This window comes from Macrobrachium nipponense, chromosome 4 (genome assembly GCF_015104395.2).
Source record: "Macrobrachium nipponense isolate FS-2020 chromosome 4, ASM1510439v2, whole genome shotgun sequence".
In the NCBI taxonomy this organism is placed as follows: domain Eukaryota; kingdom Metazoa; phylum Arthropoda; class Malacostraca; order Decapoda; family Palaemonidae; genus Macrobrachium; species Macrobrachium nipponense.
In genome coordinates, this window is record NC_061100.1 from 67,945,596 (window position 1) to 67,968,678 (window position 23,083).

General features: G+C 41.6%; 1 protein-coding gene across 1 annotated transcript in view; it reads right to left on the reverse strand.

Annotated features, from left to right (window-relative positions):
- Positions 1 to 1,703: 1,703 nt before the first annotated feature.
- LOC135211391 (zinc finger protein 436-like) overlaps positions 1,704 to 23,083 on the reverse strand; it is a 36,148-nt gene continuing 14,768 nt past the window's right edge. Inside the window, exon 2 of the mRNA XM_064244704.1 lies at positions 1,704 to 4,164. Within this exon, the coding sequence (XP_064100774.1) occupies positions 1,704 to 3,572 (1,869 nt within the window). The 5' untranslated portion in view covers positions 3,573 to 4,164. The remainder of the gene's footprint in view (positions 4,165 to 23,083) is intronic.

A 23,083-nucleotide genomic window follows, 5' to 3' on the forward strand; every position in this document is an offset into this window, starting at 1 on the left:
CGTACTAGAATTCATATGAAGATATGGGGAAACACTTACGATTTTCAATACTCAAGTTCAAGCACAAGCAAATGACGCTTACAATTCTCTTACCAAGAATAATGAATTTAAAAAATGATCACAATATATTATATGTTCTAAGCATAATGAATTCATGACTATTAATACAACATTTTTTGTTAAGTTTGGTTAGCTTCTGAAACATAACAGTTACTTGGTATGTAAAAAAATCCACAAGAACCACTATCAGCCAATTTCACTTGACTTTTGGAACCATGTTTGAGGACGGATGAACTACTGAATATTAGGAAATGTCTTATGACAGTACAAAACTCGAGGCAAATCAGTGATTTTTGGAAAACCATAATGAAAACAAAAGAACACAAACTCCTGTATAAAGAATTTACTTCTTTTTGGGGACATTTCAGTGTTTGATCAAATCAAACAAACCATTTTCCTCGTACAAGTACAAAGTAGTATACATACACAGTAATTAACTAAAAAGTATAAACTGGTTAAAAACCAGTACATCTAGTAGTTAGAAAACTAAGTTCAAAGAATTAAAGCTGAAATGAAACCTACAGACAACTAATAGTAAAACATTCTTGAATATGAGGGGCTCAACCAAGTGCCAAAACTTGAAATTTTGTATATACTTAGTCCAATAAAATATGAATGGCTTAGTTCATGTATTAAAGAGTTTACTATCAACATGTGGAAGTGGGAAAGTCCAGACTGTGTTAGAAGTCAAACTAGTCTCCGAGACATGAGCACATCCATATGTACGCTTGAAGCAAGGGTAAGGATAATAAATAATTTTAAGACTGAAATATACTCAAATCTTACAGATGCAAAGCATTTAGAATCAACAATATAGTATATAAATAAAAAAAAAACATTAATACCTATCTTAATTTTAACCATCTTCCACCTTACTAGTTGAGAGCTAGCTTATTTTTAATGTTACTTTTATGGGTTTATTTTTACATTTTCAAGTTTTACTCCCTTACTTGTGTTCTAACACAATCCAAAATGTATTTTAACAAGTATATGCTTGTTTTAAGACAACTCTGTATCTACTTATTTGTTAATTGAAACTGACTAGCATTCCAGAAGTGAAATCAAGTTTATACAAGAACTTGTGTTCTTTAAAATTGTCTGTGTAATAGCAACAGGTGTATGAAAAACCAAGTAACTGATATACCCACTAAATCCAATGAATTGCAACAGAGGGAGTGAGTCAAGCCTAACTACATCCAAACTTCCCTAGCATAAGAACTCTAGATATTTATTTCTAGTTTACAGCATATAAACAACAGCCTTGGCACACGAGTTGAAATGTCAATACTGTAATGAGAGTTTGTATACAAGGCAAGAAACCAGGAGAATTACAGTATAGTATAGTACTTCACTTATATAAAATGAGTCTGACTGATCTTTAAGATAATAAATACAGTGTCAATATATATCTATAAAAATAGTTATAATTCACTTGTGCATCCTAATATAAATTTTCACCATATCAGTTTTTACATAATGTGCCTATATTTACTCATTACTTGACATAAAGGTATTTATGGCTTCAAACAATACTTGAAGTCCTTACAGCAAGTATCAAACTTATGATTATTTTTCATCTAAGCCAAGTGGTGAGAGTAGACAGAAGTTCACTAGTTATCTTCATTTCCACATAACTTCTTCTCCTAATTACTTTCATTACTATCTGTATCTCTACTTACTTCCTCATCATTTTCAGCACTCCCTCCATTAGCTTGCGCTATTCGAGCTTTTGCTCTAGCTAGAGTCTGGAAAATCTTCCTTTTCACTTCTTCATACTGGGCTTTATTAGCAGCTATATCATCATCATCATAGGCACCCAACTCAAAAATGTTACCTTCCAAATCATATTCTGAACCATCTTCTTCTGTGTCAGCTGCCTCTCTGTGTATTAATGCATGCTTCTGCAAAGCATAGTTATAGGTAAACTTCTGTCCGCAAATGCCACAGTTATAAGGTTTGTCACCAGTGTGAGTTCGCATATGAATTTTTAGGGTGCTTGACTGTGAAAAACCCTTTTCACAAACAGAGCACTTAAAAGGTTTTTTCTTTTTTTCTCCACTATGCCTTCTCATGTGTACAATCAGTGTATTTTTTAGAGTGAAAATTCTTGAACAGACTTCACATTGGTGCTGTTTTTTCTTGCTTTTTGGCCTGCCTGGGGAAGCTTTCACCCGAATTGACTCCCCACTTTCACCAGCACTTGGGGAAGGTTTAACGTTTGTATGAACTTTCATGTGAGTCTTAAGGGTGCTAGGGTGAGTAAAACATTTTTCACACAATGTGCATTTGTATGCCTTATCCTTTTGGTGTTTCATTAGATGAACCTGAAGTGTACTGTTCAAAGTAAATGTTTCTCCACAAGAATCACATTCAAAGTGTGAATTTTCATTATGTGTTTTCATATGAGTTCTATGACTGCTGGCTTGAGAAAAATTTTTATTGCATAGATTACAATGATAAAGTGTTTTCTCAGTGTGGGTTTGTATGTGAGACTGTAGGTCATCCTGCTGAGCAAAGCTATCATTACAAATATTACAAACATATGATTTCCCTCCTAATTGCACCTCCTGATGTGTATCCAAACTGCTGGACGTTATCAAACTCTTTTCACAATCATTTTTAATTTCTCTGTTTACACAAAAGGCACTTTCACCACTGGAATTATTACCACAGTCTTTACAAGTATTGAGACTGGCACACTTTTTGCCACACTTATTACAATGAAATGTCTTAACATCTGAGTGACTAGTGATGTGGTTGTCTAGAGCGTCTGACCCATCAAAAGTCTGTCCACAAATATTACATATGTAATGTTTTTTCATCAAATTACCTGTTTTCCTGCAATCACCAGATGAGGATGTCTTTGGCAAGGATTTCTTGCAAAATAAACAAACTCCCTCCTCTTTAATAGGGTGGCATTTATACACGTGCTCCCTATAATTTTTCTTGGATAGAAACATTTCATCACATAGTTTGCAAATACACTGCTTTCTCTTAGATTTGCTGTCATCTTCTTTTTCTTCCTTTTCTTCAGTGTCAATAGTACATTGACACTCCTCAAGAGCTCCCCTCTCAGCAGCATCATCCCTCTGAAGATGACCAGCATCTACTTCATTACAAACTCTATCACTTTCACTTTTTTGTAATTCTGATTTTGGGTAATTTTTTTGTAGGACTCTCCCATTTACATCTGACACATCTCCACTGGATGGTAGTGCTGTCAAATAACTACTACTTTTGCTGGTGTTATTTTGGGAGACTTCCCTGAGGATTGCAGACTTCTCTTCTTTGGTGTCTTTCACAACAGGCTTACAATCCTGACTAAACTGTTCAGTTCTAGGATACTCTCCATTTTCTTCCCGCTCCACAACAAAATCCATTTCCTTTCTACTGGAGAAACATTCTTTAGGGTGAGAATACTTTGGCTTTTTGTAAATTTTTGGAAAGGAATCATCCATGCTTACATTTGCCCCAGAAATGCTATCAACATCTTTCTTATGAGGCAACTCCATATTGTAAAGTGGCTATGATGTAAAGAAGATTATTGTTTAATATACTGCATATACAAAAGCAGTCCAATAAAATATTTTCAAATTGTTTCACTAACAATCTATATTTTCATGAGTGACTAGCAATTACCACTTGAAAGGGTCAAAATTATTTCATCCAGTATGGATTAACAAGAAAAATACATGGCAAATACAAAAATACATACGTAATCTCAAGTAATAAGTATGTATATCTAAATTAGGGCCTAAAAATATAATGCAAACTCCTCCCACTACCTTGGTGACGATAAACTTGCTTATAAATTACATATATTTTTTTCTTATAATACAGTAACTGATTCTTCTACTGATACAACACAAATGAAACCAAATAAATACTACAAATATAATTTCCTTGTTCTAAATGTAGATATTTATCAGACATATCCTGATCACCAATCTGATAGTTGGCAAATCAATCCAATGAGACAACTTTGAGTTTAAGAATGCTCTCATGCCTCACACATTTTTTACAAGTAGATAATGAAGATGTTCTTGTTATTTTCCACAGAAGTTTAATTTCTTTATAGCAGGATAAAGCTTTGTTTTTAGGTACCTGTAGAGGAAAAAAAAAACAAAATAAATCTTTTAATCTTATAATATTTGTAATTTTACCTTAACTAAGATAAGGTTAAAGTGGTACAAAATCTAGTTTTTAATTTATAAAATTTATTACTTTTAAGAACTGGTGTCTCAAAACAAGTTGATTTTAGGTACAGTAGACCCTTGACTCACGAAACGCCATTGACCCACGTACAACTCGATCCCCGACCAAAATTATAGGTTAAAATTTCACCCTTGACCTACGAACTAACTTTGAGATACGAACAAAAAAAAAATGCGGAAAATAAAAATTCTGTTTGGGTCATGAACTAATTTTGAGGACCTGAACATTTGAAAAATGCTGGAAATTTCTGGAAAATAACAATTCACTTTGTTTCACAAACTAATTTTTAGACACAAACAGTTTGAAAAATGCGCGAAATCGCCCAGCACACGTGAGAAGTTTGAGTTGCCATGGGAACAGCCATCCTCCAGCCGCCCACGCACGGCGTCACCCACGCATCGCTCTTTGTCTCATATCATTGTGTACAAGACGTTCGTCAATTCGCTTAGCATTTTTTGCGCTAAAAAACTTGTGATTTTCTTCATAATGGGCCCTAAAGAAAGTGAAGAGTGGTGGTGAAAGTAAGAAAGTGAAGAGTGATGGTGAGAAGAGGTGCAGAGGAAGATAACCATTGAAATAAAGAAAGAAATTATAGAAAAGTTTGAACGTGTTCGCGTGACCGATATCGCAAGTGAGTACAAGATGGCCAAGTCGACCAATTCGACAATTTTGAAAAACAAGGAGCCATTAAAGAAGCAAATGTTGCGAAGGGAGTGACAGTACTAACCAAGATGAGATCGCAAACCCTCGATAAGAGGCAGAAAAAATAATTTTGAAGTGGGTACATGAGAAACAGATGGCAGGTGATAGTGTAAACGAGCCGATCATCTGCGAGAAAGCTCGGCAAGTGTATCAGAGTTTGCTGAAGGAAACTCCTTCTACTAGTGCCACGCCAGATGATTTTAAGGCTAGTAAAGGGTGGTTTGATAACTTCAAGAAAAGAACTGGAATTCACTCTGTAATTAGGCCTGGTGAGGCTGCTAGCGCAGACAAGGCTGCTGCTGAGGCATTCGTGACTGAGTTTGCCGAGTTCGTGGAGGCCGAAGGATACGTCGCTCAACAGATTTTCAATTGTGATGAAACGGGCCTCTTCTGGAAGAAGATGCCCAACAGGACATTTATCACCCAAGAAGAGAAGGGCGCTCCCAGGCCACAAGCCAATGAAGGATAGGCTTACGCTTTTGTTATGCTCAAACGCAAGTGGCGACTTGAAACTAAAGCCGCTAACCTTTCTTTACCATTCAAATAACCCGCGTGCCTTTAAGCAGCACAACGTAAATAAGGCCAGACTGCCTGTAATGTGGAGGGCCAATACAAAAGCATGGTGACACGGAACTTGTTTATGGAGTGGATTGATGAAGTGTTTGCGCCGACCGTGAGTCAGTACCTAACAGAGAACAAGCTACCCCTGCGGTGCCTTCTGATCATGGATAATGCCCGGCACACCCTTCGTATTTGGCTGACTGCAGTGAACATGACTTCATTCAGTTCAAGTTCCTTCCACCCAACACGACCTCTGTTCATGGACCAACAAGTCATTAGCAATTTTAGAAATTATATACGAAGGCGCTCTTCTCCAGATGCTTCCGTGTAACTGAAGAGACAAAATTAAACCTTAAAAGAATTTTGGAAGAAGCACTTTAATGTTTTTCACTGCATAACCCTCATTGATAACGCATGGACTGAAGTTACGTACCGCACATTAAATTCTGCGTGCGGAAACTTTGGCCCCAGTGCGTAAAAACTGTCCGTGACTTTGAGGCTTCGATGCAGAGACTGTGCAAGAAATTGTGTCCATGGGCAACAGTATGGGTCTACAAGTCAACGACGAAGATGTTGAAGAATTGGTTCGCTGAACATTCAGAAGATTGACTGCGGACGAACTTGTTCAACTCCACAAAGAGCAGCAGGAGCAACTTGCTCGGGAGCAATCAACTGACGAAGAGGAGGCTGGGGAGGAAGTTACAGATGTCAGCAGTGATGTGATAAAAGCCGCATTGGAAAAGTGGAATGATGTCCAGTGCTTCCTTGAATTGTATCATCCGGACAAAATTGTTACGAACAGGATCGTGAATATGCTCAATGAAAATTTAATGAGCCATTTCAGAAAAGTTATGCAAGGAAGGAAAAGGCAACAGACATTGGATAAGTTTTGTGATTAAACGTTCACCAAAAAAACCTAGAAGAGTTGAATCTCCGGAACGAGATCTCCCCGACCTGGATGGGGGAGGGTCTCCTTTCCGCACAATAACCTCCTCCCCACCCACCACCCTCCTCTTCTCTTGTCCGTCAAGCCAGAAGTCTCGCCAGTCATAGTAAGTGTTCACTTTACAAACGTTTTTATAGTGTTAGTTTACCATTTTAAATTATATTATTAGATATATTAAGGTTTTTTACACTGACTTTTACATTATCTGTGTAAAATAAGGCAAAATATACATAATATATATTGGTTCGTAGGGGTCGAGAAACCAATAATATTATTCCCATTAAACCTTATGGGGAAATTAGCTCCGAGTCACGAACAATTTGGAACACGACCAAGGCTAGGAACGGATTGTGTTCGTGAGTCAAGGGTCTACTGTACATGATTAGGATACCTTCAACCAAATAACTCTGACAGTGTCACAACTAACCATCACTACAACTCACACTGACAACAAAAGAAAAAATCCACAATCCCAGACAGTTTACTTGGTTGAGCATTATACTCTATATATATATATACTAAAAAGTTTTGAAATCATCAAACTTTATTAACCAAACTGCACAATGTTTCCTTCAGTTTTAAAACTACCTTCCCCAAACCCCCTTCCTTTCTAGCTTTCTTCTCAACTGTATCAGATAGCGCTATCCAAGTTCCTCTCCTGCCATTCTTCACAAAAAAAGAAAACTGTAACTCACATATATGTTGTGATTCATGACATTAACCAAATATAAATGGCACTGAAGATTCCAGCAGATGTTAACATAAACTACATGTACTTTGCTCGCAGTTTTGCGAAATACAGAAAACTTTTGTTCCACAAACTTCTTAGTATTTTACTCAAGCTTCAGTGCCAGATGTGTATGGGAAAGGGAGTGATTATTCCTACTCAAGATACAAAGTTGAGCCAGTGTTCAAGAGAAAATTCACATTTATATTGGAGGCCCTGGTCTCTGCCACCTGTTATGTTTTCTCACTTGCTCCTCAGTGTGTTCATTTCAGTTACAAATGTCAATATAGCTAAATGCGACAATGTTGGGGAGACATTTTTTTCCAAAACAAATTATTTTATAATATATAAAAATTTAGGCTATTAAGCAAACAGAACCAAGGCACTCTTAGCCATTCAGTGTTTAACAGTGAAGTTTTCCACACAAACATGTTATTGTCATGATACAATAAAGTTTTATGCATACTTACCTGGCAGATATATACTTAGCTATAGACTCCGTCGTCCCCGATAGAAATTCGAATTTCGCGGCACACTCTACAGGTAGGTCAGGTGATCTACCGCCCCGCCCCGCTGGTGGCGGGAATAGGAATCATTCCCGTTTTCTAAGACAGATTTTCTCTTCCACCTGTCTCCTGAGGGGAGGTCGGGTGGGCCATACACCGTATATATCTGCCAGGTAAGTATGCATAAAACTTTATTGTATCATGACAATAACATTTTTATGCATTCAACTTACCTGTCAGATATATACTTAGCTGATTGGCACCTTTGGCGGAGGGATAAGAGACAGCTAATCTACTGAAATAGACAGGAAACAACATATGTTGTAGGTAATAAAATTAAAAACCTTGATTCCTACCTGTGTTAGCGAAAGACTTCATGGCTACTGCCTAGGAGCCCGTATCGCTTCAAGAGCCTCAGAGAGGTAGTGACCTCATGCTAAGAGTTCTTGGTGGTCTGTTACCGGGGTCTTACCCACTTACGCTTCAGAACCTTAGGATCTTTGTCAATGGGGTCCTATCCACTTACATGACAAAACACCTTGCCTATTGGCATGATCATAGAGCACGACACTAATCCCGATCACCTGATCCTCATTGGGGTTAGTACTACGATTGAAAGGAGTCATCCCGAACATCCTTTCAAGCAACCCACAACTCAACAACAATATTAAAACTAATTATTAAAAATATTAAAAACAAATTTAAGGATCAGCGTCTGCTCCATTTCCCAGCATAGTATCCGCTGATACATAAGGTCCAAGAGCGAAAACATTTACGTATGTTATTCTAACATCTTTAAATAGTGGGATGCAAATACTGAATTGCACCTCCAATAAGTTGCTGTTTAAAATGTTTCTCATGGACATATTCTTCGTAAAAGAAAGGGAAGTTGCCACAGCCCGGACTTCGTGAGCTTCACTCTTCAGCAGCTTTAAAGAGTTCTCTTGGCATTCCTATGAGCTTCGGTAATTATATTTCTGACAAAGAATGCCAGTGCGTTCTTTGACATCGGTCTCTTGGGGTTTCTTACCGAACACCAAAGACCTTGTCGACATCCCTGAAGAAGCTTTGTCTTCTTTTCTAAAATAAAATTTTAAGGTCCTGACTGGGCAAAGGGACCGATCCAACTCTCTTCCTACCAGAGAAGAGAGTCCCTTGACTTCGAAACTTCTAGGCCAAGGTTTAGAAGGGTTCTCATTCTTCGCTAGGAAAAGATCCTGGAAAGAAATGACAGCCGAGTCTTTTCTAAATCCCACCCGAGAGTCCAAAGCATGCAATTCACTGATCCTCTTAGCAGTTGCTAGAGCCAACAGGAATATGCATTTTGCTAGTAAGATCTCTGAATGAGATTTTATCTATAGGTTCGAACCTGTCCGACATCAAGAACTTTAGGACAACGTCCAGGTTCCAACTCGGGGGAATCGATGATCTCAATTTCGTAGTCTCGAAAGACCTGATGAGATCATGAAGATCCTTATTATTCTCGAGATTCAGCCCTCTGTTTCTAAAAAACAGCTGAGAGCATGCTCCTATATCCCTTGATAGTTGATACGGCCAATTTGGATTCTTCTCTTAAGAAGAGGAGAAAATCAGCGATTTCGGTTACAGAGGTATTGGAAGAGGACAGCTCTTCGACCTACACCATCTACGGAAAACTTCCCACTTCGATTGGTAGACCCGCAGGGTAGAGGCTCTGCGGGCTCTAGCAATTGAAGTTGCCACTTTCTTTGAAAAGCCTCTCGCTCTGACCAGTCTTTCGATAGTCGAAAGGCAGTCAGGGAGAGACTTTGGATGTTTTTGTGGAACCTCTCGAAGTGGGGTTGTCTGAGCAGATCTGTCCTGTCTGGTAGAGATCTGGGGAAGTCCACCGTCCATTCCAGTACCTCTGTGAACCAGATTCGGGAAGGCCAAAAGGGAGCAATTAGAGTCATTCTCATTCCTTCCGATGCCACCACAAATTTTCTTACTACTTCCCCCAGCACTTTGAATGGGGGGAAAGGGCGTATGCACTATGCCTGACCAATCCATGAGGAAGGCATCGATCGCTGTGGCTCTGGGATCTTCTTCTAGCGAGCAGAAGTTGTCTATTTTCCTGGAGAGGAACGTGGCAAACAGGTCGATCTGGGGTCTCCCCCAGAGTGACCATATTTGTCTGCAGACTTCTGAGTGGAGCATCCACTCTGTCGGGAGAACCTGGTTCTTTCTGCTCAACCTGTCTGCCCTTAGGTTTTTTACTCCTTGGACAAACCTTGTACGCAGAATAATGCCCCGTTCCTCTGTCCAGGTTAATAGAGCTCTCGCTATTTCGTTCAGAGAGAAAGAGTGAGTGCCCCCTTGATTCCGGATGTAAGCCAGAGCTGTGGTGTTGTCGGAATTGACTTGAACTACCGCCTCTCTGACTTCCGCTTCGAAGTATTCCAGGGCTAGATGAATTGCCAGGAGTTCCTTCGCATTGATGTGCAGAGTAGTTTGTTGTCTGGTCCAAACACTCCTGCTACTTCCTTTGGACCCATGTTGCTCCCCAACCTGTTTCCGAGGCATCGGAAAACAACACTCGGTGAGGGTTCCGAATCAAGAGGGACACCCCTTCGTTCCTTGTTAATGGGGTTAACCACCACTTTAGGTCTGATTTTATCCCCTGTTGGATGGGAAAAACGTCTGACAAGTCTCCTGTCTTTTGACTCCACATCCTCTTTAGATAAAATTGCAGAGGTCTGAGATTTAATCTTCCCAGGGAAATGAACTGCTCTAACGAGGAAAGGGTGCCCAGCAGACTGAGCCATTCCCTCGCCGAGGTCCGTTCTTTCCCTAAGAAGTCAAGATCTTTTCTAAGCCTCGAGTAATCTGTCTTGAGATGGAAACGCCCGAAAAACCCCGAGAATCCATCTGTATCCCCAGATTAGACTATGTTCTGTCTGGGGATCAATTGTGATTTCTCGAGGTTCACGAGCAGTCCCAGAGATTTTGTCAAGTTCAAAGTCTTCTCCAAGTCCTTCAAGCACCGAATTTCCGATTTTGCTCTTATTAGCCAATCGTCCAGATAAAGGGATATATGTTTATCCCCTCTAGATGTAGCCATCTCGCAACGTTCATCATTAGCCTCGTGAACACTTGAGGGGGCCGTTGAAAGGCCGAAGCATAGGGCTCTGAATTGGTATACTTTCCCTCCCCCGCATCATGAATCGGAGATACTTTCTTCGATGATGGATGCAGGGGGACATGAAAGTATGCATCTTGTAGATCTAAGGAGACCATCCAATCTCCTGGACGAAGAGCCGCAAGAACCGATTTTGATGTTTATCCATAGAGAACTTTGTGTTCTCCACAAATCGGTTCAATGCGCTCACATCCAGGACCGGTCTCCACCCTCCCGAGGATTTCGGAACCAGAAAAAGACGGTTGTAGAATCCTCGGGAATGCGGATCCCGAACCACTTCGATGGCCTCCTTTTGCAACATCTGTTCTACCAGTTGCAATAATGCTTCTTTCTTGGCAGGGTCCCTGTATTGGGCTGACAGTTCCCTCGGGTCGTAGTCAAGGGAGGTCTGTCTCGAAAGGGGATCATATATCCCTTTGTTACCACGGAAAGGGACCAAATTTCTGCCTGTCTCCGAGCCCATTCTTCGGAAAATTTCCGAAGTCTGGCTCCTACCGGTGCTTGAAGGACTGTTGTCTCATTTAGCTCTCTTGATAGGTCTGAAGGAAGGCCTACCTCCTCTTCTGCACTCCTCTCTTCTTAAAAGAGGGTCTGGCCGAGGTACTTCCTCGAAAGGGCTGTTGAGGAGCCCGAGTCTCTCTCTTAATAGGACCCAAAGTCCTCGATTTCTTTGCAGATATTGGGCCAAGAGATCTTGTGTGGCCTTTTCTGTCAAAGAATGAGAAATATCTTTTACAAGATTTGAAGGAAACAATTGGTCCGACAGAGGAGCATACAGAAGAGATGACCTCTGAGTAGGAGTAACTGCTTTCGTCAGAAAAGAGCTAAATAAGACTCTCTTCTTCAGAATACCAGTTCCAAACAGAGAGGCCACCTCTCCTGATCCATCCTGAACCGCCTTGTCCATACAGGAAAGAACACTATGAAGGCTTCTGGACTAAGAGATTCCTCCTCTTGTGTCTTTTTGGCCAACACCCCAAGGGACCAGTCTAAGAAGTTAAAACTTCTAAGACATTAAACAATCCCTGAGGAGATGGTCCATCTCAGAAGTCCCCCATGTGATCTTTGCTGATGACAAGGCTTGTCTCCTAGACGAATCTACCAGATTCGAAAAATCTGCTTCGGCAGTGGACGGGAGAGCTAGACCCCGTGGTTTGCCCGTCTCGTACCAAATTCCCTTCTTCCCTGATAGTCTGGAAGGAGGGCAGGTAAAGACTGTCTTCCCCGCCTTCTCCTTGGATTCCAACCAATTTCCTACGAATCGGAGAGCCTTGTTCATGGAAATGGTTGGCTTCATTTTAATAAAAGATGATTGTTTCGGGACCTTCGTGCTTGTAAACAAGGACCTTGGAGAAGGAGGAGCAGTAGGGCTTAAAGAGTCCCCAAACTCTTGAAGTAAGAGGGCTGCCAGCGTCTTGTAATCTGACAAACCCGGAGCCGAGTGATCTTCAGAGTCCGAAAACTCTTCCAAATCCCAATTCCGAAGAGGATTGTTTATTTCCAGTAGGAGACTGGCCTCTTGCAACATCCACCCCACTCTCGCAAGAACGACGACCGCCTGTGCGATAACTTGCGTCCCTACGAGAGATAGGTTGATCCTGCAAAACGACCTTATCCTTCTCCTGGCAAGAGCGATGGCCGCTTGTGCGACACCTTTCTCTCCTGTCAGACGAAGGATGTCCTCTCCTATCACTTTCTCCGGAACCACCTATGTCCTGACAAGGAATACGGCCGCTTGTGCGACAACTAGAGTCCTTGTCAGGTAAAGGTTTATCCTTCCGAAAGCTAAACAAATCCTCTTGGCTTAATTGTCTTTTGGAAGAAGTCCGTCTCTTATTTGTCACTTGTGGCTCATTGCGCCGGGTTGGCGCTCGTGATTCCTTGCGCCAAGCTGGCGCTTCTGGCGCATTTCGGCAGGGTGGCGCTTCCGGCCGGCGTTCTGGCGCATCCGGCGCTTCTGGCGCATCCGGCGCCTCTGGCGCATTTCGGCAGGGTGGCGCTTCTGGCGCATCTGGCGCTTCTGGCGCATCTGGCGCTTCTGGCGCATTTCGCCAGGCTGGCTCTTCTGGCGCATATGGCGCATCTGGCGCTTCTGGCTCTTCTGACTCGTATGGAGTCTCAAACTCATCTGGCGCATCTGGCGCATTGCGCCAGGTTGGCGTTTTTGGCGCATTCTTCATACTCCTCCGAGTATAAGCCGAAACTTCCGTTTCTTCTTTCTTTCCCTTCGTCTTCTTATAGGAAGGAAAGAGTCCTTTCTCCTGGGAGTTTCCTTAGTAAAAACTCCTACTAAGGCCGAAAGTTGCTCCTGCACATTTAGGATAATTTTTGCAGCCGCACTCTCTTTTTCCTTCCCTGATTCAGGTGAGGGATGTCTAGAAGCGGAAGGAAACTCCGATTTCCGTTTAGGAACCAATCTCCTTTTCTTCTTTTCACAAGGTGATAGATCGGAGAAAAGCTCAGGGCTTGAATCCAAAGTTGGAGCCTTCCAACTTCTCTTTAAGGGGCGTGACAGTTCATCAGAACTCCATCCCCTTACATTCGGTGAAGAATCTGACGAAGAAAAACACTTCTTTAGGATGCTTTTTCGATAGCGATCCTTGGCAGTTCGGGTCGTCACAGAATCTGCCGAGGGGACGCCTGATCGGTGGGGATTCTCCGTAACCTCCGTAAGGCTTTCGACATTCCTTCTCCTCTGGGCCTGTGAGCTTGGAAGAGGTCTAGGCCTGGGAGCAGACAGAGCCGATCAGACGCACCCTCCACTGCACTAGGGACACTTAATTCACTATCACTGTGCTTACCTTTCAACGTCCGCATTTGACGTTCCATCCTTTGTAGCGCAGCTTTAAGATCTGCAATTTCCGTTGCCGGATTTGCAGATCTTAGTACTAGAGGAAGAAGATAGAGGTTTAGGGTTAGGTGTTAATTTAATAGGCTCGTTAGAGCGAGACCTACTTACGCTTCTGGAGGAAGCCTTCCTAGCCCTATCCATCTCTAATTTCCTTAAATATGAATTTAAATTCTTCCATTCTTCCTCATTCATATTTACACATTCATCACAGGTGTTAGAAATTGAACATTCATTCCTTCTACACCCCTTACAAACTGTGTGAGGGTCTACCGAAGCTTTCGGTAGCCTCACCATGCATCCCTCATTTACACACTGTCTTCTAACCGTAAAGCTAGAATCCGACATCATGAGAAATATCCAAAACCAAGTCCAAAAAAACAGTCCACGAAAGAGTATGCCAAACCAAAGATCCAATACGTCACCAAAATAACCGGCTTAGAAGATCAATAGCGATGAAAAAATACGAAAATCAAATCAGGAGTAACAACAACAATGTTGCTGTCACGGCCGATAGAGAAAATCTGTCTTAGAAAACGGGAATGATTCCTATTCCCGCCACCAGCGGCGGGGCGGTAGATCACCTGACCTACCTGTAGAGTGTGCCGCGAAATTCGAATTTCTATCGGGGACGACGGAGTCTATAGCTAAGTATATATCTGACAGGTAAGTTGAATGCATAAAACCATTATGTACTTTAACATAAACCAATTTGGAAAATTTTGGAATAAGGCTATGAAATTTTGGAATAAGGCTATGAAAAATTAAAAATTTTGCGATGAAACAGTTGTAATTATATCATATTTATAAAAAATATTTCTAATTTTGCATAAACTGCTCATAAAACTAATGGTACAGCCAGTACCAGTCAAAGCATCTGGGCATGAAGTATCCATACCTAGAAAGGAATTCTGATCCAAGAGTCACCAAACCCACACAACTCCCTATTTTTGATAATGTCTAAATTAATGGAGGGTACAGACAAATGGCCACATGCTGTCATGTGAGCACAACCCTGGGGCCAGTTATGAGGCATAGGCCAGATGGGGAGTAGCATGATCTCAAGCAAGCAAATCATCTTTGTACCGGTGAGGAGACCTGCTAAATGTAAAACCCTGGGGAACCATCATTGCACTGCAAGAGGGTAACTCTGGCTTAACTGTGCGTGCTTCAGGCACAACATGGGTGGAAGAGCTAGGAGTAACTATTTGTTTAACAATAAAGATAGGGCCAGGACAAGCTACTGAACATACTCAGTAAACCCCGTGCCAGCTTTACTTATGATGTCCAGGTCATGCATTGGAAGGCTGTATATTTGAATTCTGACAGTTCTTCTTGGACTTCTTCTCAAAGAGAAAGAGGAAGAGGGGGATGAAGAAGCCCTAGGGCCTAGACAATTAGGAGAAGGACAATTAACCCTTAATAGACAGATACTGTCATAAAAGTAACAATAACAGGTTTTGAGTGGTGGGCAGATTCACCCATGGTGAGCATCAATACATATTACGCGCCATCAGTTTGGAGGAATAGGGCAGAAAAGAGGTTTCATTACTTCTATCGCCCATAAATTAACTAATGACAACTTTTAGACTAGTTCAGATCGACAATTGTTGGTGGCTCATGAGTTAGTTGTGATCTTGATTTCAAGAGGGCATGCTGTGCTTCTCTTTCTCCCATGATGTCTTTTTATTTATTTGCTCATAAATATACTCAGGCTGTTGGTTTTAGTTCTTATCTTTTATGATAGTATATCAGTTACAATTGTAATTTTGCAAAGAAATTGTATTAAAAAACATGTATAATCCAAAAATGTTACTGCATCTTCGATCTCAGTAAATTTACGTAAATATTTTACAACAAATATATTCAGAATTTGTAACAGATTTTAGTTCTTACCTATTATAATATTGTATGAGCTGTATATAATTGTACAGTGGAATCTCTACATACAAAAGTCCCTACGTACAGAAAATTAAGGTTATGAAAGCAAAGACAAAGATTTTTTTGTTTCTGTGTATGAAAATAATTCAGGATGTGAAAGGGTAAAGTCTGAGATTCGCCCGGGCCGCCGAGAACAATTTTAAAACTGGCGCGCCGCCAACTCATTAGACTCGCCCCCATCCTCCCGCTCTCCCATTGGTTCCTGATGCTAGTCACCGCCATGAGATCCTGCTCTCCTATTGGACAGCACCTGTCCCATCATGCCTCTATGTAAAGGCGTTCCTTGACCATTTTTTGCGGCAGCGTTATTGTAAACACCAGGAATTTGTTCGTTCAAATATATTTCGTTTGTTACATAAATTCATGTTAGTGATTTTGCTTTCGTTATACTGTAAGTTACTTTATCATGTTGTGTGTGAACTTAATGACTTATGTTATTAGCCATGGGTCCCAAGAATGTTGCTGAAGTTCAGGGAAAGAAGAGGATGGCTTTCTATGGAGACAAAGATGGAGATAATCAAGAAGTGTTAATGTTTGCTGCCATTTGTTAATGTGTTTCGTAAAGTTTAGTGTTAATGTTTTCTGCCATTTTTTAATGTGTTTTGTAAAGTTAAGTGTTCATGTTTTCTACTGTTTGTCCTCCAACTTTGTCGCCACTTTTGGACATCACCTCACTCGAAAGGTAAGGTTCCACATTTTACTACATACGTACGTACATGTATTTCTTGTATCCTGTACACTAATACACTTTATTTACAGGTGCAGTAACGGTTATGTTAGGTATTGAATGGTCCAAATTGTTGTATTTCAGTTGTTTATTGTTGGTCAATTAGCTTTATAATAAAATGTTACTGTAGGTGTTTTTTGTAGGGCTTGGAACGAATTAGGCAATTTACATGTAAAACGTAGTTCTAGATACAAAATAAATCAGGTTACGGAGGCCGCTTCGGAACGGATTAATTTCGTAACCTGAGGCCCTACTGTACTAATAAAAAAGATTATTAGGAAAAACATGTATAACTTTGTAAAACTTACGATTGTTTTGTAAAAGAGGCCCAAAAAGGGGTTGTAAATAGTCACTTTCAACTTCGTGTGGAAGGTAGAGAGAATATTTTTAAATTTTTTTTTCTTACACCATGTACACTTGCTTTGCATTTTCATCAATGTGTTTTTTTCCTTAAACTGGCCGACCTCAAAGTTTGCCTGGTCTGGGGTGCTGCGTAATGTGTTTTTAGCCCAACTCTTCAGGGTTAAGGAAAATGCTCGTGATTTCCTCCCCATCTCTAGTTGAAGCCTTGCTACCCCATAGAATATTAAGAGAACTGGTCTAGGTTAGGTTTGTTGTTGTTATCATTGAAGGAGCTGCTGTCTGCAAGCACACAGTCCAGAATCCACATACTATGCACAGAGAATGAGAGGTAATGCTACCTCAACTGTGCTTCCAGAGTGGCACCAACGAGGAATCACCACACTCACCCCACACTAGGAGAACAGATTGAGCAAACCTCCTGTCTGTGAAGATATGGGAAGGTTCAGGGCACTTGCACATGGCATGGGGATGGGTCATGTACCAGGTGTTTGATTGCTTGATTTATGGCTACTAAAACTGGCATTACAATATTTGGTATTGATGCCCACAGTAAATATAAATAGGAAACTAAAAAAATGAATAAGTAAATAGATTTAAAAAGTTTCATATGATATTTTTATAATAAAATGAGGTTTTACATATATTCTTACCAAGTACCTTACCAAGTTACCTTACCAAGTACTAATTACCTAGCTAACGATTATGCTAGCATGGCATCCTAAATGTAAATTTTTTTAAAGTAAATTGTATTTTTCCTAACTACAAAAAACTGAGGTCTTTACATTAGGAATTACTTTACAGCAAAGCTGGAACATGACTGTTAAAACTTTTGGACACGGTGGTAAGGCAGTAACTACCGTCCAGTCGCCTGTATGTAAACATTCCACTTTGCCTTTCGGCCCAGGTTGCAGATTGAGGGATGGCATGCAGTGGGCATTAATGTAAAGGACCTCAGGTTTGTATAGTTAGGAAAAATATAATTTATACTTCCAAAAATTGTGATTTGTTCCTACACGATATAAAACCCCTCAGTCCTTTACATTAGGAAGACTCACTTAATGGTGGGGGGAATCTGAATAAGTCTCTAGAACTGACTGGAGTTTAGCACACCTGGGCTATTCCTCCTGGTCAAAAGAGCGAGGAGGAGTGCCCTCCTGCCTCTGACACATTGATCTGAGAATAAGAGCTGCAAGATCAGAGTCAGACCTCTGGGCCTTTTTGAAATGAGAGAGGAATCATATCTCATACGAAAAAGCCTGGTAAGAATATGAAGAGTCCTATCCTCAACCCAAAGGAAGAGGAGTAGAAGGAGGAGGAGGAGGAGGAGGAGGAGGAGGAGGAGGAGGAGGAGGAGGAGGAGGAGGAAGGAGAAGAGGCCAGTCATTCTCACATCCTTCTTATGTTTTTAGAACCGCAAACCATCAGCAAGTCAACTTGTCCTCTTGTAGGAGCCAGGTAAGCATCCAGGTAAAGGATGCAACGATGTAAAATTTTTGGCCGATACTGATACAAACTTTTAAAGCCGATACCGATGCTGATACCTATTACCTCCAATGTTACTGTTATTTAGAAGAATATATATTGTTTTACCAAAATCATTCCTTGTTCTCTGGTTATCGTATATTAAAGGTAAAAAATTTAAAAGTCATATAATAGGGTTATATAAACTGCACGTGTCTAATTCCAAGCTGCAGCAGTAGCAGTACAGTAAATGATTGCACCATTCACTTATACCATACCTGAAACTGCATATGTTAAGATAGTACCCAACTCCAAAAGAATGGAGATGACTCATTGCTGGTAAAGATAGACACAACCATAGTTAATTAAAATTAGAATTATACAATAATAAATTGTTAAATACACTGTACAGTATTAAGATACCATCTGTTTTTAAAAGATATATAAACAATGAACCTATATACAATGATATGCCTATGCAGGGAGTCCCCGGTTGTCGGCAGAGGTTCCATTCCCGGGGTGTGCCAATAAGCAAAAACCGGCATTAACCAAAACTTGGAGATTTATGGGGTGCTTATGGCACTGATAACCGGTTATCAGCGCCATAAGCACCCTTATGGTGCCGATAACCAGAACTCAACCAGTTATGCCGTCATAAATCACTGATTTTATGCCGCTTGTCTCGCCATAAAACCGGGTCGCCGATAATTGAGTCTGCCGATAACCGGGGAACTGCCTGTATATACTAGTTTCTTTGATGGCCTTTGTCTAATATATACAGGCAGTCCCTGGTTTACGATGGTTTTGGCTTACAACGTTCAATTACAGTGGAGCCCCCGTATTCACGTTCTCCGGATTAGCAGACTCACACATTCCCGGTTTTCTCTCGGGAATGTTTCCCCGCATTATTCGTGGAAAATTTGCATATTCACAGTATTTTTCTATGAGAAATATCCACAAATTCCTGGTTTTTTTAATCAATTTCATCATAAAATGCACTTTTTGTGATAAAAACTATTAAAAAAACCAGCATCAAAATTTTCAGTGGGTTTTTTCTAAATTTTAACTAACAAAATAGGCTGTTTTCAGCATTTTTATAGGGGTTCCAACTATTCACGGGAGGGGGTCTGGTACGCATACCCAACGAATAACGGGGGACCACTGTACAGGCAGTCCCCAGCTTACAACGGGAGTTCCGTTCTTGAGACGCGCCGTAAGCCAAAAATCATTGTAAGCCGAAAAATTGTCAAAAATCCATGGAAAACCTTACTTTTAATGCTTAAGATGAATTAAAAGCTATGTAAACTGCATTTTTATTGCATTTTTCATAAAAATCCATCAAAAATTTATTATTTTACATTTTTGGATTCATATTTCTTCCGTCAGATCGGCGTCGTAAGCGCCGTAACCCTGGAAATAATTCAGATGAATATATTACTGGAAAGCATATTAACCTTGGAACATTGTAAGCCGAACCAGTCACAAGCCAGGGACTGCCTGTATCTACATCAGAAATTATTTCCAGGTTTACAATGTATGTTCCAGGGTTACAATGCTTATGACGGCGATCCGACAGTAGATATATGTACGGCAATTTGACGGAAGATATAGTACAACTCCAAAAAGGAAAAATTATCAATATTTGAAGTTTTTTTGACAAAAAACACAATAAAAATGATATTGTAATGATACAATTAAGTTTGTTCATACTTACCTGGCAGATATATATATAGCTGTATTTTTCCGAATCCGACAGAAATTTAAACACTTACGACACACGCAGTGGGAGTCAGGTGGTTAGTACCCATTCCCGCCGCTGGGAGGCGGGTATCAGGAATCATTCCCATTTTCTATTCATAATTTTTATTTCCACTGTCTCCTGAGGGGAGGTGGGTGGGGTACTTGATTGATATATATCTGCCAGGTAAGTATGAACAAACTTAATTGTATCATTACAATATCATTTTGTTCATGAAAACTTACCTGTCAGATATATATATAGCTGAATCCCACCTTTGGTGGTGGGAGTAGACAGAATAGAAGATTTTAGGAAACATATATATGCAGATAATTGATATCTTGATTCCTTACCTGTTAGCATAGCTGACTTCGTGGTTACTGCCGCATAAGTCTGCTTGTGCTACTAGAGTTGCCAGCAAGGTAGAGACCTATAAAGCTGGTGCACTCCAGATGATCTGTCAACAGGGGCGAGACCACGACGTGACTAGACCATTGACCATACAAATGAGGGCAACGAAGTAAAACCAAACCACCTGGCGTAGCCTACCAAAAGTATCCCACATAGACTAAGCTAATGGAAGGGAGATCCGCCGCAGGCGGTCAACCAAAACACAACCATAACACAAGTTAAAAAACTCCCCTAAACCATTAAAGGATAGGATGAGCGCTACCTCCTGCCCCAAAACAGTGTCTGCAGCGACGTATGGTCCGAGCGAGTAACAATTTTCGTATGTTGCTTTCACCTCCCGCAGGTAGTGTGAAGCGAACACCGAATTGCTTCGCCAATAAGTGGCGCCCAAAATATCTTTGATTGCCATATTTTTGTGAAAAGCCACCGAAGTAGCAATAGCCCTCAACTCGTGGGCTTTCACTTTCAGAAGCTCCATGTCACTTTCACTACACTTTTCATGGGCTTCCTTAACCGTACTTCTTAAGAAGAACGCCAGTGCATTCTTCGACATCGGAAGATCTGGTTTTCTCACAGAGCACCACAAGTTCTCCGAAGAACCTCTGCATGCTCTGGTTCTCTGCAAATAAAACTTGAGAGCCCTGACAGGACACAGGACTCTCTCAGCTTCAGGTCCCACTAGCTCCGACAACCCTTTGATCTCGAACGTCCTCGGCCAAGGGTTGGAAGGGGGGTTCTCGTTCTTTGCTAAGAACGTAGGACTTAAGGAACAAACTGCACTATGATCCTTGAACCCAATATGCTTGCTTATGACTTGAATTTCGCTAACCCTCTTCGCCGTCTCCAGAGCGGTTAGGAAAATCGGTTCTCTTAGTAAGATTCCTAAGCGAGGCTAAATGGAGCGGTTCAAATTGACTCGACATGAGAAACTTCAGTACCACGTCTAAGTTCCACGATGGTACTTTAGGTTGGAGAACTTTCACAGTTTCAAATGATCTAATGAGATCATGAATGTCTCTATCATTTGCTAAGTCGAGTCCTCTATGTCTGAAGACCACAGAAAGCACGCTTCTGTAGCCTTTACTTCGTGGGAACGGCTAGTTTCGCTTCTTTCCTAAGGTGAAGAAGGAAATCTGCTATCTGGCTCACAGAGGTTGAGGTGGAGGAAATGCCCTTCCTTCTGCACCAACTTCTAAAGACAGCCCACTTTGATTGGTAAACTGCGATTGAGGAGGGCCTCCTTGCGGTGGCAATCGCCGTTGCCACAGGTCTTGAAAAACCCCTCGCTCTGGCCAACTTCTTGATAGTCTGAACGCAGTCAGACTCAGAGCGGGGAGGTTTTTGTGGTACCTCTCGAAGTGGGGCTGTCTGAGTAGATCTTTCCTTAGGGCAGAGTCCTTGGAAAGTCTACTAGGAAGGACATCACCTCCGTGAACCAGTCGACCGCTGGCCAGAAGGGGGCGATGAGGGTCATTCTCGCTCCTTCTGATGCAGCGAACTTCCTCATTACTTCCCGAGGATTTTGAATTGGGGGAAAAGCGTAAATGTCTAGTCCCGACCAATTCCACAGTAGGGCGTCTACTGCCACTGCTCCCGGGTCCAGAACTAGGGGAGCAAATACAGCGGAAGTCTCTTCGTTTTCGGGAAGTTGCGAAAACGTCCACATGAGGACGTCCCCCCACAGCTTCCATAGCGCCTGGCATACTTCCTGATGAAGGGTCCATTCCGTCGGCAGAAGCTGTCCTTGCCGACTGAGAAGGTCCGCTTCGCACGTTTTCCACGCCTGACACAAATCTTGTCAGAATCGTGACGTTTTGCGACTTCGCCCAAATCAGGAGATTCCTCGCGATGGACAGGAACAGAGAAGGAGAGTGAGTTCCCCCGTTTCCTGAGGTATGCCAAGGCTGTGGTGTTGTCCGAGTTTATCTGAACCACTTTGTTGGAGACTTCCTCTTCGAAGAACCTTAGAGCAAGGTAAACCGCTGAAAGTTCTAGATGATGTGCCAGGACACCTGTTCCCCTCTCCAGGTGCCTGACACTTCTCTCCCTCCCAGTGTTGCTCCCCAACCCGTGGAGGACGCGTCGGAGAACAACACTAGGTCGGGGTTCCGAAGCTTGAGCGAAAGTCCTTCCGCAAGCTTCTTTGGATCCAACCACCATTTGAGGTGCTTTTCACTTCTTCCGTCAAAAACAAGACCTCTTCTAGATCCTGTTTGCGTGACCAATTGCTTGAGAGGAAGAACTGAAGTGGTCGGAGGTGCAACCTTCCCAGAGAAACAAACTTCTCCAGTGAGGAAAAATGGTCCCCAGCAGACTCATCCATTCCCTCACCGAGCATGTTTCCTTCCCTAGAAAGGCCGACACCTTGTCCAGGCATTGAAGTTGTCGCCCCTGGGACGGAAAAAGCCCGAAAAGCCACTGAGTCCATCTGAATCCCCAGATAGACTAAGGATTGAGAAGGAGTCAGATGCGACTTTTCGAGATTCACCAGAAGTCCCAGGGACCTCGCTAACGACAGAGTGTGTGAAGGTTCCTTCTTCAGACACCGGTCTTTCGATGACGGGCTCGAAATTAAGCCAGTTCGTCTAGGTAGAGAGAGATCCTTATTTCCGCAAGATGGAGCCACCTCGCAACGTTCTTCATAAGAACGGTGAACACCATCGGCGCCGTGCTGAGACCGAAGCAGAGTGCCCTGAATTGGAAAATCTTTCCCTTTCAGG